This window comes from Triticum urartu, chromosome 6A, assembly GCF_056163025.1.
Source record: "Triticum urartu cultivar PI428250 chromosome 6A, HENAU_Tu73, whole genome shotgun sequence".
NCBI classification, from domain to species: Eukaryota; Viridiplantae; Streptophyta; class Magnoliopsida; order Poales; family Poaceae; genus Triticum; species Triticum urartu.
Genome location: NC_141878.1, coordinates 562,917,600 through 562,939,012, shown reverse-complemented (window position 1 = coordinate 562,939,012; position 21,413 = coordinate 562,917,600). Strand labels below are relative to the sequence as shown.

General features: G+C 46.3%; 3 protein-coding genes and 2 pseudogenes across 4 annotated transcripts; 1 reads left to right on the top strand and 4 right to left on the bottom strand.

Moving 5' to 3' along the window:
* Positions 1-1,923: 1,923 nt before the first annotated feature.
* LOC125512783 (protein PELOTA 1 pseudogene) lies at positions 1,924-3,809 on the bottom strand (annotated as a pseudogene).
* Positions 3,810-6,954: 3,145 nt separating this feature from the next.
* Positions 6,955-10,574, bottom strand: LOC125512782 (sugar transport protein MST4). 2 transcript variants are annotated; one of them, XM_087528824.1, is made up of 4 exons: positions 9,937-10,164; positions 9,055-9,148; positions 8,491-8,615; positions 6,955-8,365 (listed from the first exon to the last, which is right to left on the bottom strand). In XM_087528824.1, exons 1-4 carry the CDS (start codon positions 10,011-10,013, stop codon positions 7,375-7,377), a joined length of 1,287 nt encoding a protein of 428 aa, XP_087384950.1. In that variant the 5' UTR covers positions 10,014-10,164; the 3' UTR covers positions 6,955-7,374. The 2 variants fall into 2 exon arrangements, with proteins under 2 accessions (XP_087384950.1, XP_048533821.1); XM_048677864.2 differs by lacking the exon at positions 9,055-9,148 and adding an exon at positions 10,333-10,574 and having other exon boundaries at positions 6,968-8,365; positions 9,937-10,256.
* A 1,667-nt stretch (positions 10,575-12,241) lies between these two features.
* Positions 12,242-13,273, top strand: LOC125512781 (phylloplanin). Its single transcript, XM_048677863.2, has 2 exons — positions 12,242-12,477; positions 12,579-13,273. The coding sequence occupies exons 1-2, from the start codon at positions 12,312-12,314 to the stop codon at positions 12,917-12,919; spliced, it is 507 nt and encodes a 168-aa protein (XP_048533820.1). The 5' UTR covers positions 12,242-12,311; the 3' UTR covers positions 12,920-13,273.
* Positions 13,274-14,788: 1,515 nt separating this feature from the next.
* On the bottom strand, positions 14,789-15,683 carry LOC147966349 (uncharacterized; annotated as a pseudogene).
* Positions 15,684-19,988: 4,305 nt separating this feature from the next.
* On the bottom strand, positions 19,989-20,327 carry LOC147966348 (uncharacterized). Its single transcript, XM_087530797.1, has one exon. The coding sequence runs from the start codon at positions 20,325-20,327 to the stop codon at positions 19,989-19,991; it is 339 nt and encodes a 112-aa protein (XP_087386923.1).
* Between the last annotated feature and the right edge of the window lie 1,086 nt (positions 20,328-21,413).

Sequence of the window (21,413 nt, the reverse complement as noted above, 5' to 3'; positions counted from 1 at the left end):
CCAGTAGAGAGAAGAATGGGCGATATCGGGTTGATCAAGGGAGGGCTTGCCTGGTTGCTCTGGCAAGGAGGGGTCGTCAACACCGTAGTCGTACTAGGTAGCAGCGGCGTCGGTCTCGGTGTCTAACGAGAGAAGAGGGGGAAGCAACAATAAATATAATGCAAACATAAGCATGACGATGGATGCCATGACAATGAGGGGCGTTAGGTGTGCCCTATCGTGGTAGTAGGTGATACCGGTGAAGGGGGGAAACATCCGGGAAATATTCCCGATGTTTCGCGTTTTCGGACAGACGGATCGAAGGGGGAAAGTTGCATGTTCGCTATGCTAGGATGTGTGGCGGACGAACGGGCTACTTATCCAGATTTGTCTCGTCGTTCTGAGCAACTTTCATGTATAAAGTATTTTCATCCGAGTTACGAATTATTTTATATTAAATTTCAAAGTTTTAAACATTTTCTAAAATTATTATTTTATTTAATTCGAAATTCAAATAAATAGTAAATGCTATGTGTACACAGAGAAGTGTACCCAAGGGTGTAATGTGTGGCTGACAATGGGCCAAGGTAAAAGTCAACAGTGCACAGTCAGCAGTTGACTCAGTCAACTTTGACTGGTCAACACGGTTAAAGGGCCCGCATGTCATGGACTGGTGCTAAACTATTTTAACTAATTGGTTTTATTTAGCAGTGGGACCCATATGTCAGTGGGACATGTGTTAAAATTATTTAGTTAAACAATTTACCTAGTGGGGCCCCATGTAATAGACTCAAAGTGGGGTGGGTTAGTACTAGAGGGGGCTTAGTCTCTAATCTAATCAGGGTCGGTCTCCATGGCAATTGCCCAGCCGGTCACACACACACACACAGAATACCCATGGTGCTCTTGGCCATGGTCAAGGCCACGGCCAGCAATAGCAGCTACAACGAGAGCGGCAAGCAGCGGTAATAGGAAAGAGCATCAACTGCGGCAAGAGTAGCAGCAGCAAAGAGTAAGGCAGCAGCGGCAGCAGAACAACAATACAGCAGCGGCAGGTAGTAGAAATAGGCAACAGCAGTACCAGGTAGCAGCAAGCGCGCGCACGCGCACAAGGGCAGTGACGAAGGAAGCAGAAGGGTGAGATTAGCAAGGATGGCAAGGTGTTCCTTGGCCGAGTCGTTGCAGGATTTTGCAGCATGTAGGATACTCGGCTGAAGAAGTCATTCATAACCATGAGAAACACACTAGCGTAGTACAGTATGATTTTATTTTGTCGTGACGAAAAAAGGCACTACAGTTTGACCCTAGATTATTGCATGTTTTTACTTAGGGATAGACAATAGTATGGTTTATTTTGGTAGAACGAGACTGAATGTGTAGATCACTGGAGAGCACCTGTGTAGATACTCCTTCAGTTTCAGATAACAGTTGATTGCTTACATCCTTCGTTTTTTTTTCCTTTTGGGTGCTTGCTATATATGAGGTACGTATCTAAATTCTTACATCATTTACCAGAGCGAGTCCATTCTGATGATATGATATATTTTTATCTTTGTTTTCTACAATTCACATGAAGTCATATCTTGTTATGAATTTGAACAGATTCACATTATGGCATCATAACTTGCAATTTCTCAGTTTCTACAAACTAAAAAAAAAGTGAAAATAGAGGAGAATATGGTTTGCATAGACAACTAGTACGAGTAGATGCTAAAGGGATTTTCCGCGCTTGTGGCATCTTCCCTGCCTTTCCTTCGGCTAGATGTTTCTTATGGACTGAATTACATTGGTGGTCGACTTGAACTATATATTCCCCGCAAAAAAAAAAAGACTTGAACTATATATTCACTTTGGTCACTGAACTCCAAATATTTGAAATGTGATCACTAGGTTTATCTTTCGAAAATACCACCTCCACAATAATTTATAAACTTTGCTTGGTTATATAAATAAACATGGTATAGTAGAAAAAACAAATAAGTGATCAAAGTTGTGTATTCTAGACATCTAAAACGATACATAGTTCCTAGTAGAAGAACAACAAGCAGAGCCCTTAATTATCACATCTCGATGTCGTCCAAATCAGGCATGGGAAAACGAAGAACAGCAGCTATCCCCGTGAGCTGTTCGAGCTGATTGCCGGAGACATGCATCGACGAAAAGACGCGCACCTGGCCACCAATCTTCTTCACCGATTCGGCCAAATCGACGCACTTGCGCCTAGCAGCAACGTCAGGGTTCCGGAACCAGGTGTCCGTGAGCAGGAGAGTCTGGATGGCCAGACGTTCATGCGCGACCTCGACGTGCTTGGGCCCGTAGCAAGCCCGCGCCGAGTCCTTGGTGATCATGGCGAAGAACTCCTGCAATGCCGGTACCTCCTGCGCCGCCCTCGTGTCCTTTATAAGCGACATCACGCCCGGGGCGGCCAGGACGTCCTTGAGGCTGTGCGGGTAACCCGAGGGCGCGGGCGCGAGCACGATGCGCGCCTTATGCTCCGTGATGGCTCGCAGCTCCCCTCGCCGCGCGGCCTCCAGGAGCATGTAGTCGCGGAACTGGTCCTTGGTGAAGCCCGGGCTCGCGATCACCACGCACTGGACGAGGTCAAAGTCGACGTGCTTGACGAAGGCGTCCAGGACGCGGTGGAAGAAGTCCTTGAGGGCGGTGTCGTACGCGGCGACGGCGCCAGAGCCGTGCTTCCTGGGGATGGGCACCTCGACGCGGGCTCTGGTGGCCGTGACGCTCCTCCCGACGAGAAACAGGTGGGCGAGCCCTTCCTGCATGAGGAGCACCGCGAGGTCGGCGTTGGCCCCGGTCTCGTCGCAGGATTTGCGGATGGTGTCGAGCGCCGGCCAGTCCCAGGCCTCCTTGCGGAGGAGGAAGGGCCTCCGCAGCTCGATCTCTAGGGTGTGGTACTGGCCGATCTGGACGTGCTCGTTCTTGGAGAGGTTCTTGCCGCGGACGCGCAGGACGGACCCTTCCTTGTCGTAATCCGTGGACTCGACCGCGATCCCCAGCGTCAGCTTCACGCGCTCCGAGGTGCGGCCCCAGGACTTGGTGATCTTCCGGACCGTGACGGCCTCGACGGCGTCGCCGGCGGCGATGAGGTTGTACGCGTCCCACAGGTCGTCATCCACCTCCGGCACCAGCTTGACGGAGCCGGGCCCGTCGCGGGCGAGGCTTTTGCCGCTTTTTCCGACGAGCTTCATCGTCCAGGATCAAAGTGCGCAGCGGTCTCGTTGCTCTCGAGGGAGACGGGAGACCTCTCTTGACGGCGGCGAGCGATGGATGCCAAAGCGGGGACAGAAGCATATACCAATCTGTGCTTGTTGATGTCGTCGTCGTCGTGAGTTGCGAGCGGAGCGAAGGTGTTGGATGGATCAATGGACGGACGGAGGGTGATAGCTATTTATAACGCTGGTTTCGGTGAGGTCCGATCGACTCCGAGTTCGGATTGAGCAGGGTTTCCCTACCGGCCAACCCAGCTGGACACGGATGGCTGGCACGGGGAGCACGACACCCAACCACAGCCCGGTGTCGCGAACCAACCTGTGGTTGGATAATTGGATGGTTAGAGGTACATCAGTATCTCTAGTCTCACTAGGATTCAAGTCCTGTTGTTTGCATTATTTCTGAATTTATTTAAGGATTTTTGGCGATGCACTTTCAGTGGGAGGAGACGTTTCCGTCGATGATGAGGCGCCTACGATGACTTTGTAAATCTTAAAATGATATGATGACTCAGTCTTTCAAAGATACTCATAGGGATAGGGTGTTTGTGTGTGCTCATAGGGGTGATTGTATGTGCGTATGTATGAACACTTGCGTCTATACTTCGTTCAAAAAAAGAAAACCACAGCCCGGTGTCCATAGCAATTTCCGTTAGGGTTACCTATTGGACCAGGTAAAATAATAAGTCAACCTAAAAGCATCAGCTTACATTTCTTTATAAACACAGTACAGACGCAAGCGCTCATATATACGCGTATATAATCACCTCTATGAACTCACACACGCATACTCTACCTCCTATGAGTACTTTCAAGAGACTGAGCCGACATATAATTTTCGGATTTTACGAAGTCACTGTAGGCGCCTCGTAGTCACCGAGAACGTCTCCTCCACTGAACGCATATCGTCGGAAATTCTGCAATAAATTCAGGACAAATACAAACACCAGGACTTGAACCCTGGTAGGTGTGCACCTATAACCATCTCAATCACAGGTTGGTTCTTACACTTCGCCGAGGTTATATTGGTCTTCGCAGAGTATTTCTCATACCCGACTTCATTTATTTCCCTGTAGTGCAATACAAATACGAAAATACTAACTAACAACCGTTCCATGGGAAGGGGATCACATGTGACCGCATTTTTCTGACAGTTTTAGTTGCGACGCCAGATGAAACATTGACAATTTCTGCCCGTTTTAGTCTCAAAACTTCTTTCTTTCCAGTAACCGTTATGCGTTCTTGAAGAAAATGCCATGAGTCTGTGAAAAACCTGCCAGCAAAAACGGTTTGCTTATATATTCAGAAGTTTCTTTTGTCCTCTCTTATGGAGGTAGCCAAAAGTGATTTTGAAAATGTGGTTCAATCTACTCCCTCTATGTAGCTTTCCGTCAAATTTTGATCATAAATTTAACTAATAAAAGGTTATATGTAAAAATATAGTAGCATATATTGGAAACTTATTTCAAATAAGAATCTTACAATATAAACTTGGTGATGTCACTTGTATTTTGCTAGTTAAATTCATGGTTAAATTTTGACCTAACATAGAAGAGAGGCTAATAAATTCGGATGCTGGAAGTAAATTAGTATCGGGTTAACCTACTTTTATGGAAAGAGATCCTCTGACTTAGATCAATCTACTGCAGAGGGAAGTAGTATGCCCTGCTCCGTCCGTTGGTGATCTAACGACATTCGCTGGTGGGGTACAACCAAAGCGCTCTTTTCGTTCGTGCCCACACGAACCCAAGCGGCCCAATCCTACGCCATGCACCGATTCATCTCTTGCTTGAGCTCTCGTCTCGCTTCTAAAAAAAAACTCTTGCCTCGCCTTAGGTTCGCCGTCGGGGACGAGCAGCTCCGGCAGGAAGCGAGGCCGCCTAGCCGTGGAGGAGGCGGAGCCAGCCTCTGCCCGTCCAGGCTGTGACGCCACCTAGCCGCGGAGGCAACTGAGCGTCGGAGCGAGACACGATGCCTCGGAGCCGTCGAGGCCGTGGAGCTGCGGAGGCCACGAAGCCAACGCCGTCAAGGCTTCCGCGGGCCATTTGCTCTGCTGCTTGCATTTGGTCTTGCTGTACGAATTTTTTCAGAGTAACAACAGAAAAGCTCTGTATGACTGAACTAGTGTTATACTCTGTTGTAGTTCTGCTATAGAAGCTCTGTTGTTACGCTAGTTGTGCTGAATTGATCAGATTTGAATGGTCCTTGTACATGTGCAGAGTTGAATGTTTGTTAAATGTTTGTTATGACTGAAGAATAGTTCCAGTAAACTACTTGTGCCTATGCAGAAAAGAACAAACAATTTTTGTGTGTGTGTGTGCAGAATCGAACGGAACTGAATTGAAGCAAGAAAGGTGCATAATCCATGCCATGCTTCTGCAAACACTTCCCCAACGGCCTCTCCCATTGCAATATCTTGATCTTTATAAAATGTTTTAGGCCCCTTTCCTTTATGAGCTATTAGAAAGGCCTCAAACAACCACAAGGACGCAAATGTTTCATCATACATGAGAGCAGCACCAAAAACTACAGTTTCTCTAAAATGATTGAAACCGAGGGTACTTTGTTAAATAATCCCTTTTGTCTTGTGATCGAAGACCCTCATTTGCACAAACAAATCTACATGATGTAACCTTGCCATCGCTTGGCCTTTTGTTTGTATACCTTTTTCTTGCTTCAAATCCTTTCTGTATACTATAGGTAAGCCAAAATGACCAAGCCTCATCTGAATTTTTGAATTCCATGCCAACATGAGGTATCAAACTAGGCAATACTACTCTGTAATGTAAAAATAACATGAACATTAGTAAGGATGGCAACTTTACTCACGGGTACGGGTACCGTACCCGCATGGGCAGGGTATGGGCACACTTTTATACCCCATACCCTACCTGTTAAGTCATGGGTAGGGTACGGGTATAGCCTTGTACCCGCAGGGATACCTATACCCTGCCCATTTGTGAACTAATGTTAAGTTGTCATCAATTAGTCATTAATTTGTCATGTGACTCGTCTAGTCCTATTGACTTAAGGAGTATGGTGTGATTTCTAAATACTGATAATGGTCATTTACTCATCTACTTGTTATTGAGCTGAGATAATTAATTTTTTTAGTCAAATGTGCTATCAATGAGCATAAAATTGTGAACAACTTGTGTACTATTTGTTCTACCCGCCGGGTACCCATCGGGTATGGGTATGGGTAAAGTTTCATACCCATGAGTATGGGTATGGGTAGAATTTTGTACCCACTGACTATACGGGTATGGGTACGGTATTGCTCTACCCTACCCATACCCTACCCATTGTCATCCTTAAACATTAGACTTATGGAAGTGTATAAAAAATATTGGGAGTAATACCTTTGAACATCGATCAATTTTATTCATGTGTTAGGCGTCGAGAGAAAGGACTGTGGAGACTTACCTGAGCTTGGCGAGCAGAGCAGCAGTCCCCACCGGGCGCCAGCGATCTCCTTCTAGTGAACTTTCCCGCCGTTTCTGTAACCCTCGCTCTTTTTCTGTGGCCTCTTGTGCCCTTTTCCCCTTGCTTCCCTCGCTTGCGTCGCGTTGGGCCGCATGAGCCGGTAGTTTTACTGGCGAACTGAGCGACAAAGCCCGTTCTACGTTCCTGCCATCGGATGGCCAACGGACGGCGCACGCCGTACTACTTCCCTCTGCAGTAGATCGATCTAAGTCAGAGGATCTCGTTCCACTTTGATATACACACCTGAGTGTATATCCAACATGTTATGGACAAATGGACAATTAACCGCGGGCATAGAATATCTAACACTGTGATCTAGTGGAAGCACCTATTTTGTTAAGGGGCTCCTGAAATTGAGTGTTACATGATGCCATACAATATTTGAAATGTATTTTAATATATAAGTGAAAAACTAATAATCATAAAGATCCCAATCCTATACAAACTCTGATTCATTGATGCGACCTTTTCGCTGCAACATCAAGCTCTGGTACTTCTTTCCGTGAGAATGAAGAAGCTATGGGGTACTCCCCGCTATATGCGCTCCATGGACTATCATCGATCATAACTGTGCAGACGACTGGAGCACCAAGATATGTTTGTGTTGCATGTAAGACCCAAGATTTGCGAAATCTTGATTTTGACTTGTTTACAAAATAAAGCCACACTGGTTGATGTTACTTCATTCTACAAACGAATCAAATAATGACACCGTGGATGGCGTTTCCTCCTCGCTGATGACGTGGTTGTCACCTCCATCATTCATTAATTGCTTCCAGAACCAGTGTAGTTTCCACACTCTTTCAGCCATCTCCTCGATGGGAATGTTCTTTGTTTCGGGTAGGAAGAAGAGGACGAAGAGCGACATGATGGCAACACAGACGGAGAAAAACACAAATATGAAGGACTTGAGGCGGCAGAGCATCGAGAGGAAGACCTGCGCAAAGACGAATGTGAAGAGTAGGTTCGTGCAGACACTGATGCTCTGCCCCGCGGAGCGCGTCTCGAGCGGGAAGGTCTCGCTCGGGATGAGCCACCCGAGTGGGCCCCATGACCAAGCAAAGGAGGATACAAAATTGCAGATGATGACAACGACCATGATGGCCCAATCATGGCCGAGGTGGTCTGAGCGGTCGGTAACCCTTGTCCTCATCACCACGGCCATGGCCACTAACGAGAGGAACATTTGCACGCCGGCATCCAGCAGCAACATCCGTCTCCCCACTCGGTCTACAGTGTACATTGATACAAATGTTGACAATACGTTCACTGCCCCCGTGATCACTGCCGAGTAGAGTGAAGCCTCGGTCTTAAATCCCAATGTGGTGAGCAGCACCGGGGCGTAGAACATGATGGCGTTTATACCGGTCAATTGCTGGAACATCTGGAGGAGGATGGTGATCATGAGAAGGGGACGGTTGTGGCGTTGTAGGAGGCTGCGAAATGGGTTCTTGATGTCATGGGCGATGCGACTGGCCTCCACGATCTCATTGAACTCTGGCTCCACGTTGTCGGTGCCACGGATCTTCTTGAGCATAAATTTGCCTTCCTCTTGACGACCGCGCTCAATGAGGCTATTGGGTGTATCGACCATGAAGAATGCACCTAGGGTGAACAACACAGCCGGGAATCCCGCGAGGGACAAAGAAAGACGCCATCCCCAAGGGTGGATCCTGCATGAGGATGAAAACCATTTGCTGGTAAGTCTATAGGCATATACGCTCATTTTATGTAATGCAAAAGTTCTATATATGGTAGGAAATAAGCATAGCATGGAAGACGCCTGATGGGCAGGTACCTGTTAGTGCCATAGTTGACGAGGTTGGCGAACAAAATGCCGACAGTGATGTTTATCTGGAACAGGGAGTTGAGGCCACCGCGGATTGTAGTCGGTGCGATCTCTGACAAGAACAGAGGAATAGCCTGCACATGTACATGTCAGTATATCAACATCGTAATATCAAAACATGAGGTCAAGAAATAATAGGCTATTATTCTGTGTGATGGAACCTGCCCACTAGGGTTCATGTCATAGACTTGACATGGGTGGTCGTATTTTCTTGGATTTATTCTAGGCTTTCCGACTTTATCTGTTCAGTGATCATCTCCATCTACTACAAAACGGCTATGGTGACTTCATCAATCTCAAGATCTGTCGGCTCAATCTATCGAAAGTGCTCATAAGATAAGATATGTGTGCATGTGTTCATAGGAATGCGCGTGTGTGAGAGAGAGACAGTGTTTGCATTTGCACTTTGTTTCTAGAAAAATTCTACTCATATAGTTCACTAATAATATGTCTATGATTGCACAAAACACTGATGTAACCACTAACAACGTGCGTTTTGTGCATAGAACTAACCCGATATGCAGTTCGACCAAACCAATTTGTGATATACACTTCCACCAAACCAATACTTGATCCCCACTCTTGTTCATTGCCAACACTTGTTGCTCTTGAATAGTCGATATTAATGTGCAAAAATAAGAAATCAGTTTGTGAGCCCAAGATTCATATTGCGCGTCAAGTTTTGACCATAAATCACCTAAAGAAATATACCTTATATGTAGCGAGAAGTAACACAATTGGAAAGTTGTTTTGGATCCGAATCCAACAATATATTTTTTGAGACATATAACTTACATTTTGATACTTAAATATATAGTCAAAATTTAACCCAAATTATAAAGGGACTAATAAATCCCAATGGAGTATGTGTATATTGAGGCTAGCTTCATCGTAAAGAACAAAAAGAAAACAATCTCATTCATTTAAACTTCCTACTATCCTATACTTTAATTTATGGGGTCGAAAAAATACAAATTTTTTAGAAGTAATTTTAGCATGTACTCCCTCCGTTCCATATTAATTGTCTCTCAAAAGAATGTATCTAACATCGAAATACGTCTAGATACATCTGTTTCAGGACAATTAATATGGGATGGGGAGAGTTTGATTAACCTGTCATATACTTCTACTCCCTCCGTTCCTAAATATTTATTTTTTCAGAGATTTCAATAAGTGAGTACATACAAAATAAAATGAGTGAATCTATACTTAAAATATGTTTATATATATATATATATATCCGTATGTAGTAGATCATTTGAAATATCTAAAAAGACAAATATTTAGGAACGGAGGGAGTAGTATAAAAAAATGTTAGATGGATAGACCACTTGCATTTTAGTTTTTGTTTGGGAGCTGCATAACATATAATTTGAAGTCCGGGAACTTTCTGACCTGGCTGGCGAAGCCAACACCGCAGCCAAGCAGGATCCTGCCGACGATGAGCATACCGAGGTTCCGCGCAGCGCCATTGAAAATGACGCCGACGATGAAAAAGGCGCCGGCTATGCGCATAGTGGCGCGGCGGCCGAGCCGGCGGGTGGTGTAGGACGCGAAGAGGGTGGAGACGAGGCCGGCGAGGTAGAGGGACGAGGTAAAGAGCTGCAGGCCTTGATTGTCGTATCGGCAGTAGTTGCTCCCCTTGTTCTCGCGGCTCTTGCGGAGCACCGTCGGGAAGAACTCACGCTGGAAATCCTCCATGGATGTCACCCCACCTATGCATACAGATGATTTGTTAGATACACCATGGTCCTACTTGTTAATTGCTTTGTAGAACGATGTTTGCTGTACCAGAGATGCCGATGTCGTAGCCGAACATGAGCCCGCCGGTGGCCGCCGTGACGCAGGAGGTGACCACCATAGGCGTGATCTTGGCCTCGAACTCCATGCCGGACGGCGGGGAAGACGCCGAGAACCCTCCTGCCGGCATCTTGGCTCGGCGGCCAAGCTAACCTCAGATGGATTGATATTCTCGTCCCAAGGTAGCCATGGAAATAAGACGGAACTAGGAGCTGTATTTTCTTCAGACAATCATTCAAAAGTAAATATATCACGCGACGGCTCCAGCTGTCGGTGTACACAGGAGGCAGGGCAGTGAGACTAGTCTCCAGTCGTCGGAGAAACTTCAAACGTATTGGCTCGCTCAGCCGCTGGTCAGTCAACGGACTAGTGCTTCACAAGGAAGAGTACTCCCTTCCTTTCCAGCTTTGGTTAAAGTCAAACTTTATAAACTTTGACAAAGTTTATACATAAAAATATTTACATATACAATAACAAATTAATATCATTAAATTTATTATTGAATGTACTTTTACATCCCATCATGTAGATTTGTTATGTAAATATTTATATTGTTTTTTATAAACTTGGTCAAATTTTATGAAGTTTGACTTTAGTCACTTCTAAAATGCAGAGTAAATAAAATCGAGGGGTACCTTGTTAAAAGTCAAGTTACACGTCCCACCAAATCAGCCTTTGCACACTGTAAAAAGTGGTAGAGCAGCTATAATTGATTTTTTAAAAAGATAACAGGTACCTGTTCCTCCTTGGATGGGGACGATCCCTCCCCGCCCCTGCCACCGGTGGCCGACGACAACAACACGATTGAGCTATTGCAACGGCTGCCGCGTCCAGGTGCTCCGGCTGGTGAGAGGGGTTCTCGAAGATGAGGAAGGCATAACTAATGGCGGCAGCCTCTCTTGCACTCAACAAATTTATCCCCTGCCACGTCACCATGACAAGCAAGCCCCCTTGTCAGATCTAGTGTCAAACATGGCAAATCGTGCGTTCAATGTTCCATTACAAGTCATCCGGCGTTTTTTTGCTAAAAAAATGAATACTGATGTTTTCCATGATTACGGCCATAATTGTTCTGACAGTTGGGTTCTGGCTGCAACATTTTGGTTTTAGGACAACTGCTAAAGGTGTTGCAAATATGCAACACTTGTAGCAAAAATTTGGGGCAGTTGCAAATTTTTTTTGGCATCACATAGGTATAGGGCGTCTTCTGGAACTGTTTTTCTTTTGGCCAAAACGAACCCAAATGACATGTTTTTTGGCACAACCATATTTTTATATCATCTGTTGGAGATGGCCTAAGACTCTAAACAGATCCAATATGGGAATGAAGCACGTATCCAATCGACAAGGACATCGCTATAATTTCTCCCTTCTTGGCACTGTTAGGCACATGAACCAATATTCATCAATAACTCCACCCGCATGCACCAATCGAGCACGCCGTGGAACAGCATCCCCACGGATCACGCGCGCACCCTACGCATGTTGTACATTCTATAGGTTGGTTATTCGTCGTAATAATCTGGCTATCATTTTTGCGAATAATAAGGCGTGTCCTCGCCCTCGATCGTAGCTCTCGCGATCAAAAATCTTTCTAGCTTGGCTTGGCATGCATGCGCTGGTGCTTTACGCTGCTAGTGCTCCATCTCCATGCATGGTGCCCGTGAACTGATCGAGATTTTTGCTGCTTGAAGCATGCGCTTGGGCGAACTTTAGACCCTTCCCATGCCGACGCGGACAGCAGCGTGCCCAGCTACGACACTGCAAGCACGCGCGCAGCGATTCAGTGGAACCAGAAAGTGTTGCATTGCGGCTACCTTGGAGTCGTCGTAAAAAACCGCGGCAACTTGGCCTCCTCGCATGCCTATAAAATGGGGATCCATGCAGCAGCATGAGCCACCACACTCAACGCAGCACAACATCCTCACACAGTCACGCATACAACAAAGTGGTCGAGCGTGTCGAAGCAAATGGCAGCCAATAGCCTTCTTCTCGCCGCTCTCCTCCTCGTCGTCGTCAGCCTCGCGCCGCGCAGTGCGGAGGCGGACAAGCAGCTTCCACTGGCCCTCGTCGCCGGCGTGGTGCCATGCAGCGCTGGGAGCTCCATCAACGTGGCTGCGGTTCCGCCGTTCCCGAGTAAGGAAGCACCTCTCATGCATGTTTCTTGCCTAATGACTGCAACTGTTGTCGGGCCGTCCTAACTATCGTTATTTGACTTGATTTTCGGCTCCGGGCAGACGCCGTCGTCCACATGGTGTGCGGCAGCAGGGTGGTGGCCGGCGCCAAGGCGGACGAGAGAGGAGCATTCACCATGAACATGGGCGCGGTCACGTCGTCGCTGCTCGCCCCTCTGCTCGGCAACCAGTGCAAAGTGGTGGTGGTCACCCCGCTAGCCGCGTGCAACGCGTCCCTGGCCAGCGTCACCGGGACGCTGGCCGCACCGGTGCAGCTCCTGGGTGCTGACAGCGGCGGCGGCCTCGGAGGACTTGGCGGCCTGATTGGCCTCGTCGGCCAGATCGTGGGTGGCCTCCTCGGCGGCATCCTTAACATCATCCCCTTGCCCTTCTCCGTCGTCTAGATGCTTGGTACATCGATCACCGGCCAGCGCCCTTGTCCATCCATGGCACGGCTGAATTATAAATACGTAAGCAGAAATCAATACGTACGTATATATATAGGACCAACCTACCGATGGACCCAACTATATATCCCCGCTTTATTATGTGTGTATGTAATCTACTCCTGTGGTGTACGTACTCCGTATGTGTATGTGTTACCGCTTCTAAGGAGCACATAAGTAAACCAATAGTATTGCGTAATACTCTGAGAGTGTGTCGTGTAATATAAGCGATGTTCGTTTGTGAAAAATAAAGCTAGGTGTGTGACTGTAAACGTGATTGGTTAATTAACTGCTTATATATCAGCTTACTTCTTCGTGGCTCCCGTACAAACTACAAAGTTACGTCTAAGGCCTTGTACAATGCAAGATGTTTAGAGAGGTGCTTAGTATTTCCTTTATACGAAAATACTTGTTATCAAAATGGATGAAAAAGGATGTATCTAGAACTAAATTAAACTGAGTTTTTTTTTCTTTAGCAACGATGCTTATTTCTTTAGGAGAATGCCTACTTAAGCGTCTACCCTGTATAAATAAGCACTGACGCTTAAGAAAAATTTGATTTATTTCTATAAATATCTTCCCTAAGCACCTTGCATTGTACAAGGTCAACTGGCACCATGCAACTAAATCTTCCTTGGTCCCTCAAGTCTCAAAACCGGATAGTTTGGTCCTAAATAAGATTTTGAGCGCGTTGACTGGGTTTGACCGCCACAAAACCACCCGATGAACAGTAAATCCAATAATTTTTTGGGGGGGTCCAATATGCTTATATGCGCAAGGTGCGACCAACTTTTCATGGTCTTTTGACACTCAAGGACCTCGTGGCAAAAAAAAAATCTGCCCAATGTGTAGTAAATTCAAAAAAAAATCGAAAAAATCTGAAATTTTTTAGGGTCCAATATTCTTACATATGCATGGTGCGACCAGAATTTTGTCATGAAATGACATCGGACAGGCTCTAGGAAAACAACAAGTTTTGGCTATTTTTTTCTGAGCAAAAATTTCTTCTTTTTTGCCACGAGCACCTCGAGTGTCGAAAGACCACGGAATTTTGGTTGGACCTTGCTCATGTAAGCATATTCGATTCTTTGAATTTACTGTTCATTAGGCGGTTTTGTGGTGATCAAACCCAAATGTGCTTAAAATCTGGTTTAGGACTAAACTTATCCGGCTATGAGACTTGAGGGACCAAATGTAGACCGATATTTTTTGAGCGACCAAGCCTATACTTTTTGAGAACTTGACGGACCAAAAACATGCTTTTCTCTTTACTTATTTTCAACAAAAAAGACCCACATCTACTACGAAAGTTTATAAATACAAAGCACCCTAAATAAAAAAAATACATCGAAGGCCATGCATCATCAAACAACCGCTATCGCCGTCAGAACGAGTCATCGACGCGCCGTTTTGTCACTGCTCACTACCAGAGCCGGTTTAACCTTGTTGATGACATTTGGAAAATCTTATTGCATGTACCCCGTCACACTTTTGAACCCTCCAACTCTTGATGTCGCGCTCAGACGGCTAGAAAGCAGGAATTTACGCCAAAGCTCTATTGACTCCGCCCTGGCGGACAAATTTGAGGAGGATAGGAGCCCCGCCGTCCGCCCGAGAAGGGTACATTTGCCTAGTCTATTGTGAGTTGGCTACATTATTTGTGAGTTGGCTACATTATTACATCAGCCGGAAAATGGCGTGAGCTTAGGGGTAGCATGTAGTTACTGTGTTGGTGCTCCAGCAGGTGCAGCTCCGGGGAGAGCTGGACAGCCATGAAACTGAGGATGCTGCGTCGTTGTGCCTTGGCTTTCGTGTTGTCGTGATTGGTTACCCAGAGGCAAAACCTGCCGCCTCCACAGTAGCCGACCTCGGCCAATTGCCCGCGTGTTCTATATCCAGCGCGCCATAGCTCCTCAGAAGGGTATGCTTCCGGCCAGGTCGCGACGACCGCTGGCGGCCTGGCGTCCATGTCAACGGTGCAAAAGGGATTCTCATCGTGATGACCATCTAACGCACGAATGCCGAATAGCAGCCGCCGACCGGTGCCGAGGAAGTCCGGGACTAGCACGCCCCTCCTGTTGATGGGCAGCTGCCAGGCGCCCTCCGCGCGCCACCGGCGGTGTGCCGTGTGATAGGAGTAGGTGCCCTGGTACCGCAAGGAGACCCAGACGCGTGCGCCCGACACAAAGTAGGCCTTGACTGCCGCTCGGCGGCAGGCAAGACCCGGTGGGTCCGGGTCCGGGACGGCGCTCCAGGCCCAGCGACTGCCGCCGCCAGGGCTAGGCTGCTGCTGGAGAGTCTCGAACCGGGGTCCCAAGTCGTATCCGGGGAAGGCGGAGATGGCGAAGAACATGTGGCAGCCCACGGGGACTAGGAACACCAAACACTTGGCGGAGGTCATGTCGGGGCCGCGGGAGAGCGCGGTGCCGTCGTAGAGCACGGTCCGTCCGTTGGCGCCGACACCGGCAATGAGGTCGCCGCACGGAGAGTCCGAGAACACCATATACTCTTTGGGGTTGACTTTCTTAAAGCAGACGGCGGGGTCGGGCAGGCTGAGCAGCGGCACTGGCGGCGGCGGGCAGTCGACGTCGGCCTGTGGTTGGGGTTTCTCCTGGGAGGAGAAGAGCCGCCTGAGGTCGAGGTTGAAGAGGAGGAAGCCTCCTTCACTGTCGTCCGGCGCCGCCACAAACAGTCGGGTGCGGTAGCGCTGCGAGTCGGCCATGGCCATGTATCGAACTATCGATCGACTCCTCCATGATTGATTTCGAACGATCTGCAAACAATATATAGTCGTCTCTTTTCTGGAGTCCGCCTCCGGATTGGACACAAACTGTTGCCGCTAGATTAGGACGAGCCGTCGACGCCTCTCTTTTTTAGGTAGTTAACCGCACGCAGAACCGACTCTACCCGATGAACTTGGGACGATGAGAATAAGGACCGCATTTTAGATGTATTTTAGCTTGCTAAACGGAAACACTAACGTTCACACGTGTGGCAATTTTATAACTCGTTCATATGTGTGGATCATCGTCCAGTGCAGTTTGCATAAATCTTGACACATTAAGGCAGAATTTACATGCCACGTATGACGGTCTTGATGTGTGGGTGTTGGAGAGTTTGCCCACACGCCCGCACCACGATGTTTACCGGCTGTGCTGTGTAGGCGAACTAGTTTCTGCATGCACAGTCACCACCTAGTTCATGCGCGTGTGGGCGAACTGCTTTTCGCCCACACGACACTCATACGTTAAGGATGGCAACTGCAGTTACGCGAACATGGCAGCTAGGTAAACACACATGGCAATTGTGATTCTTTGCTAAACGACAACTGCAGCTGCGCGTACGTGGGAACCAGATAAGCACACATGACAAATGTGATTAACCATACATGGCAATTATGGTTGGACCACACGTAGCAACTAGGTAAACACACATGGCAACTATTATTTGACCATATGTGGCAAGTAGTTAATCACACACGGCAACTACCATAAATTAGACATGGTAACTATAGTCAACCAAAACAGATAGAGTTGCCATGCTTTTACAACTACACTTGCCATCCCGGATAACTACATCTACCAACCAGGATGGCAACTAAATGTCATCCCGCGGGTACCTAACGTAGCTGCGTCAGGATGTGTGGGTATTTTTACTTCGTGTCACACGCGCGGGGTGGAGATGAGTAATATTTGTTGGGCGTGTGTCATGAAGTAGCCGCATCCACACGTGTAGGCAATTCTAATGCCCGCCCACACACAACCTGTGTGGGCTGCCTCTTGCTCACACCACACACGATGTGTGGGCGTGTTTCAAATATACTACACGTGTGGTGAATATTAACGTCCTTTGCTAAATCACATGTAGATGAGATATAGTTTATAATTATCTCACATCTAAGTACATCATCACCGTAAGATCGCGGGTGCGTCGCTTGTGTCGGCCCGTTTATGTCGTTGTCTCTGCTTTTTTTATTTTATTTTCACCCACTGTCGCACCTTTGGGTTGGGGCCGTTTGCCCTTTTTCTCCGTGAATTCCCCCCCCCCCCTCTCTATTTTCGTGTTTGTCGCTTGGGTGAACATATGTCGTTGTTTTATTTAATTAATAAATTTAAGAACTTTTTTAAAATCCATAGTATTTTTATTTTTTACTTTTTATATTTCCTTTTCCTTTTTCTTATTTTCTATTTTATTCTTTAAAAAATCATGAACTTTTTTGCTACTTCTCATGTAGATTAAATTTTGTAATGTGTCGTTTTTGGTTGTTTGATCTATTCTCTTTAAATGTCGTGGAAAACTTCACATGCAACTTGCCATTCGATCTTTTGTTGCCCTTTAGTTCTACTAAATCTTACCTAGATGAAATTTAACCATGTCTCATTTGAGCCCCTCGTTGTTTGATCTTTTGTTGATGTTTTGTTGCAAGAACTTGATTTAGCATCGCCCACCGCGTTTTTGATCATTGTTGTCACTTCAGTTACAAAGGTCCTATTAGTTGCAAGTGCATCCTCGCCTCACAACTAGGAGATTGATCTTTTTTTCCGCACTTGCAAATCAACCAAAGACTCACAACTAGGCCTGGCCCATTTCTCTCCCAGTTGCAAGTCCACCATTGATATCCAACTGGGCTTCTAATCTTTCTTACCCTCAGTTGCATGTCCACCCATTACTTGCAACTAGGTTCTTGATCTTTTATTGCCACAGTTGCAAGTCAAACAAAGACCAGCAGCTAGACCCGACCCTTTTTTCCCGATTGCAAATCCACCATTAACATGAAACTGGGCCTTTGATATTTTTTTGCCCCCAATTGCATGTCCATCCTTGGCTCGCAATTGGGCTCGTCTTTTTTGTCTCTAGGTTGAAGTACAACACTCGACTTGCAACTGGGCTCGATTTCTTTTATTTTGAAAAGGCCTGCCATTTATTTAGATGCAACTTGAGGGTGGTCTTGCAACTGGGCCTCACTTTTTTCACCTCACTTGCAAGTCCACCACCGACTCGCAACAAGGGGTTGACTTTTTTGTCCTAGTTTAAAGTCAACCATTGGCTCGCAACTATGTCCGCTCCTTTTTTTTAGTCTTAGTTGCAAGAAAACCATCGACTCGTTATTGGGTTCTTGATCTTTTTGCCGCAGTTGCAAGTCAACCAAAGACTCGCAACCAGGCAGCATCCTTTTTTTGTCCCGATTACAGGTCCACCATTGACATGCGTCTGTTGATCTTTTTTGCCCCTAATTGCATACCCATCCTCGACTCACAAGTGGGCACGACTTTGTTTGTCTTCAGTTGCAAGTCCACCCCTCGAATAGCAACTGGGCTCGATGTTTCTTTTGTTTTGCAACTGGTCCCTAGTGATTTTTGCATTAGTTGCAAGTTGGTTGTGGACTTGCAACTGGGCCCGCGTCTTTTTTCACCTTACTTACAAGTCCACCATTGACTCACACCTAGGGGCTGACCTTTTTTGTCATAGTTCCAAGTCAACCATCGAGTCACAACTATGCACGCCCTTTTTTATCCCAGTTACAAGAAAATCATCGACTCACAATGGGTCTCTTAATATTGTTTTGTCGTAGTTGCAAGTCCATCATTGACATACAACTAGGCTCTTGATCTTTGTTTCCCTCACTTGCATGTCCACCCTTGACTGGCAACTAGGTGTGACTTTTTTATCTCCGGTTGTAAGGCCACCACTCGACTAGCAACTAGCTCGATTTTTTTTTGCAAGTGGGCTTGAGTCTTTTTTTTTTGCATTAGTTGCAAGTCCACCTTTAACTTGCAAGTGGGTCTGACTTTTTCCGCCTCAATTGCAAGTCCACCATTGACTCACAACTAGGTGATGCTTTCTTATCCCAGTTTCAAGTTAATCACCGTCTCGCAACTGGGCTTGCACCATTCTTTATCCCAGGACAACCATCAACTCAAAACTGGCCTTTTGATCCTTTTCTTTGCCACTGTTGCAAGTCAACCAACGACTTGCAATTGGGTCTAACCCCTTTTTTGTCCTAGTTGCAAGTTCTCCATCGATATGAAACTAAGGCTTTGGTCCTTTTATTTCCCCTAGTTGCAAGTCCACTGTTGACTTGAAATTGGACCCAGCGTTTTTTACACAATTGCAAGTCCAACATCGACTCGAAACTGGGGTCGAACCCTATTTTTTATCCAGTTGCAAGGCCACCATTAACCCACACCTGAGTCGATTCTTTTATTTGTCTGAGTTGCAAGTCCACCATTGACATGCAAGTGGGCCCTTTGATCCTTGTTTCCCTGTTTGCAAGTCCATTCTTTGACTCACAACTGGGTCTGGATTTTTGCCTTAGTTGCAAGTCCACCAACGACTCATAAATAGGGCTGATTTTTTTGCATCTTACATGACTAAGCCCTACAATTCATTTTTTGACTGTGGAAGTTTTCTATTATGCGTAGGATACACATGAAGCATGTCATCACATCAGTCCGCATGTGCATGCATGTCAAGGTAAATACTAGTACATGCATATATCCAAGGTAAAGGTATAAAAGAATGCACAACAATCAACGCATACAAATATGCACTGAAAAACTTAAAAGGTTCACCGTACACTAAATTTGTTAAAAGAAATGTACATCATATATTAAAAGTAGTTCTTCTTGCACTAAAAAAGTCCAGTTTGTATATAAGAAATGTTTCGAATGTTCAAATATGTTCCCATTTTCAAAAATTCTTCACAATTTCAAAGAATGTTCAAGTTTTCATAAAAAAAAGTTCAGGTTAACAAAAAATGTTCGGAATTTCAAAAAAGTTTTTTAGGGGCTGGACAATAGTAATAAGAAGAAAAAGGAAACATCGTCTGGCCTGGACAACTAAAAAAACGAATAGGTCCTTTTCACCGAAACAGGGCTGAAAAATAAGACAAAAACGAAATAGCATCTGGTCGGGACAACTAAATAAAAAATGAAATAATGAGAGAAAATTGTCAACCGGAGGGCCACAAACAAAGGTGACATCATTTTAGATGTGACATTATATCTCATATCTAGATGAGATATAATCACACCCATATATCTAGTGCAAGGAGGTCCACGCAGCGTCCACCATAGCACGTCTGGCCATGCTTGCACGCTTTGTTGCAGCCGCCGCAGTGTTGGACGCTGGCGACAGTGTCCACACACTGGCCGCTGCAGCACGCCGTCCCCGTCGCGAGGCATGCTTCGGCTGACTTCTTGGAACAATCATACGCTGGCAGGGGCATGTGGACGGTGCCGCCAACAAGCAGGAAACGGCTCCTCCTTGCAGGGTGACGGGGGCTTGCGCTGGTGCCGGCCATGGCTGGAACAAGGGCACTGGCAGCGGCCAGCACCGTGATGAGAAGTAGGGCGGCGCTCGCCATTGTGGAGACAAGGAGAAGTAGTGCAGGTGTTTGGCTTATTGGCTCGTGGCACGGCTCTTAATTAAGGTAGCTCAACTGCTCAAGGATGTGTGTGTGTGTGGAGGAATGCCTCTCAAGGCTGAAGCATCACGCTTTATATAGAAGAGACCATGGGAAGAAAGTCAGCAGGTTAGCTCTGCTCTCTTAAGGTTGAATTTTCATGGAAATTAGACTTCAAGAGACGCCAAGCAGCTGCTTTTGTCCGGAGCAAAAATGATTGAAAATAAACGAAAGGCTTCAGGTACAACGGTTGTATCGAGTGTGAAGGTTTCAGAAAGATAAAATTAAAGGTTGATCAATCAATACTCCGGGTACTTGTTAAGCAACCAGTTCACAATAATAGCTAAGAACACAGAATGGCTGCAAAATTGTCATAGCACTAAGTGTAAATAAAGTAAGCTAAGCTCCACCAAGCACTAAGTCTGCATAACTAATTGTACACGGGATGCAATGAACCAAATGTCGCCCGTCCACGCATGCTGGACGTGTTGGGCGATCATAAGCTGAAGACATAAAATAAGTTAAGCATATGATTAAGAACGATGAAATTAACCCTCAAGCGAATGCACAGGGCGGTGGCTTCACATGCTACGCCCCCAAATTGTGCACAACGGCAAGACCATCAAGTCACCCTGTGTTTGAGGCATCTGTGGATCCAACCATTCTTCATACAGTACTTAGCTGGGATATGGAAAGCCGTTCAAATACATAATCATCGAGGAATAATGTTTAGGAGAACCATGGAACCATCACACCTCTCCTATCTGTCATCAGATCGACATCACCTCGAGATATGTGGCATACAGTGTCATTTGAGAATGTTTACTAATCTACCAACAGGAATCTTTTTAACAAACAGCTAGAGTCGCATTGGCTTTATGGTTCTGAAGAAAGCGCTCAAACACCGAGACCAATCCGTGGCCGTGATGGCGGATCCGGTCATCACAGCCTCTCCGGGGAAACCCTTGATTTTATGTGGATGATGGCGACGCCTTGGCATCATATTTCCTCTTGGGGCGGCGTCTTTGAAGTTCGGCATCGGTGAGC

Bases quoted from the DNA above. Each gene is read 5' to 3' on its own strand.
- LOC125512782 (XM_048677864.2), bottom strand. From the start codon at position 10,471: ATGCCGGCAGGAGGGTTCTCGGCGTCTTCCCCGCCGTCCGGCATGGAG. The intron at 10,257-10,332 runs GTACAGCAAACA...CTGTATGCATAG, and splicing joins CTACGACATCGGCATCTCTG to GTGGGGTGACATCCATGGAG. The intron at 8,366-8,490 runs GTACCTGCCCAT...ATCCTCATGCAG, and splicing joins GTCAACTATGGCACTAACAG to GATCCACCCTTGGGGATGGC.
- LOC125512781 (XM_048677863.2), top strand. From the start codon at position 12,312: ATGGCAGCCAATAGCCTTCTTCTCGCCGCTCTCCTCCTCGTCGTCGTC. The intron at 12,478-12,578 runs GTAAGGAAGCAC...GGCTCCGGGCAG, and splicing joins TGCGGTTCCGCCGTTCCCGA to ACGCCGTCGTCCACATGGTG.
- LOC147966348 (XM_087530797.1), bottom strand. From the start codon at position 20,327: ATGGCGAGCGCCGCCCTACTTCTCATCACGGTGCTGGCCGCTGCCAGT.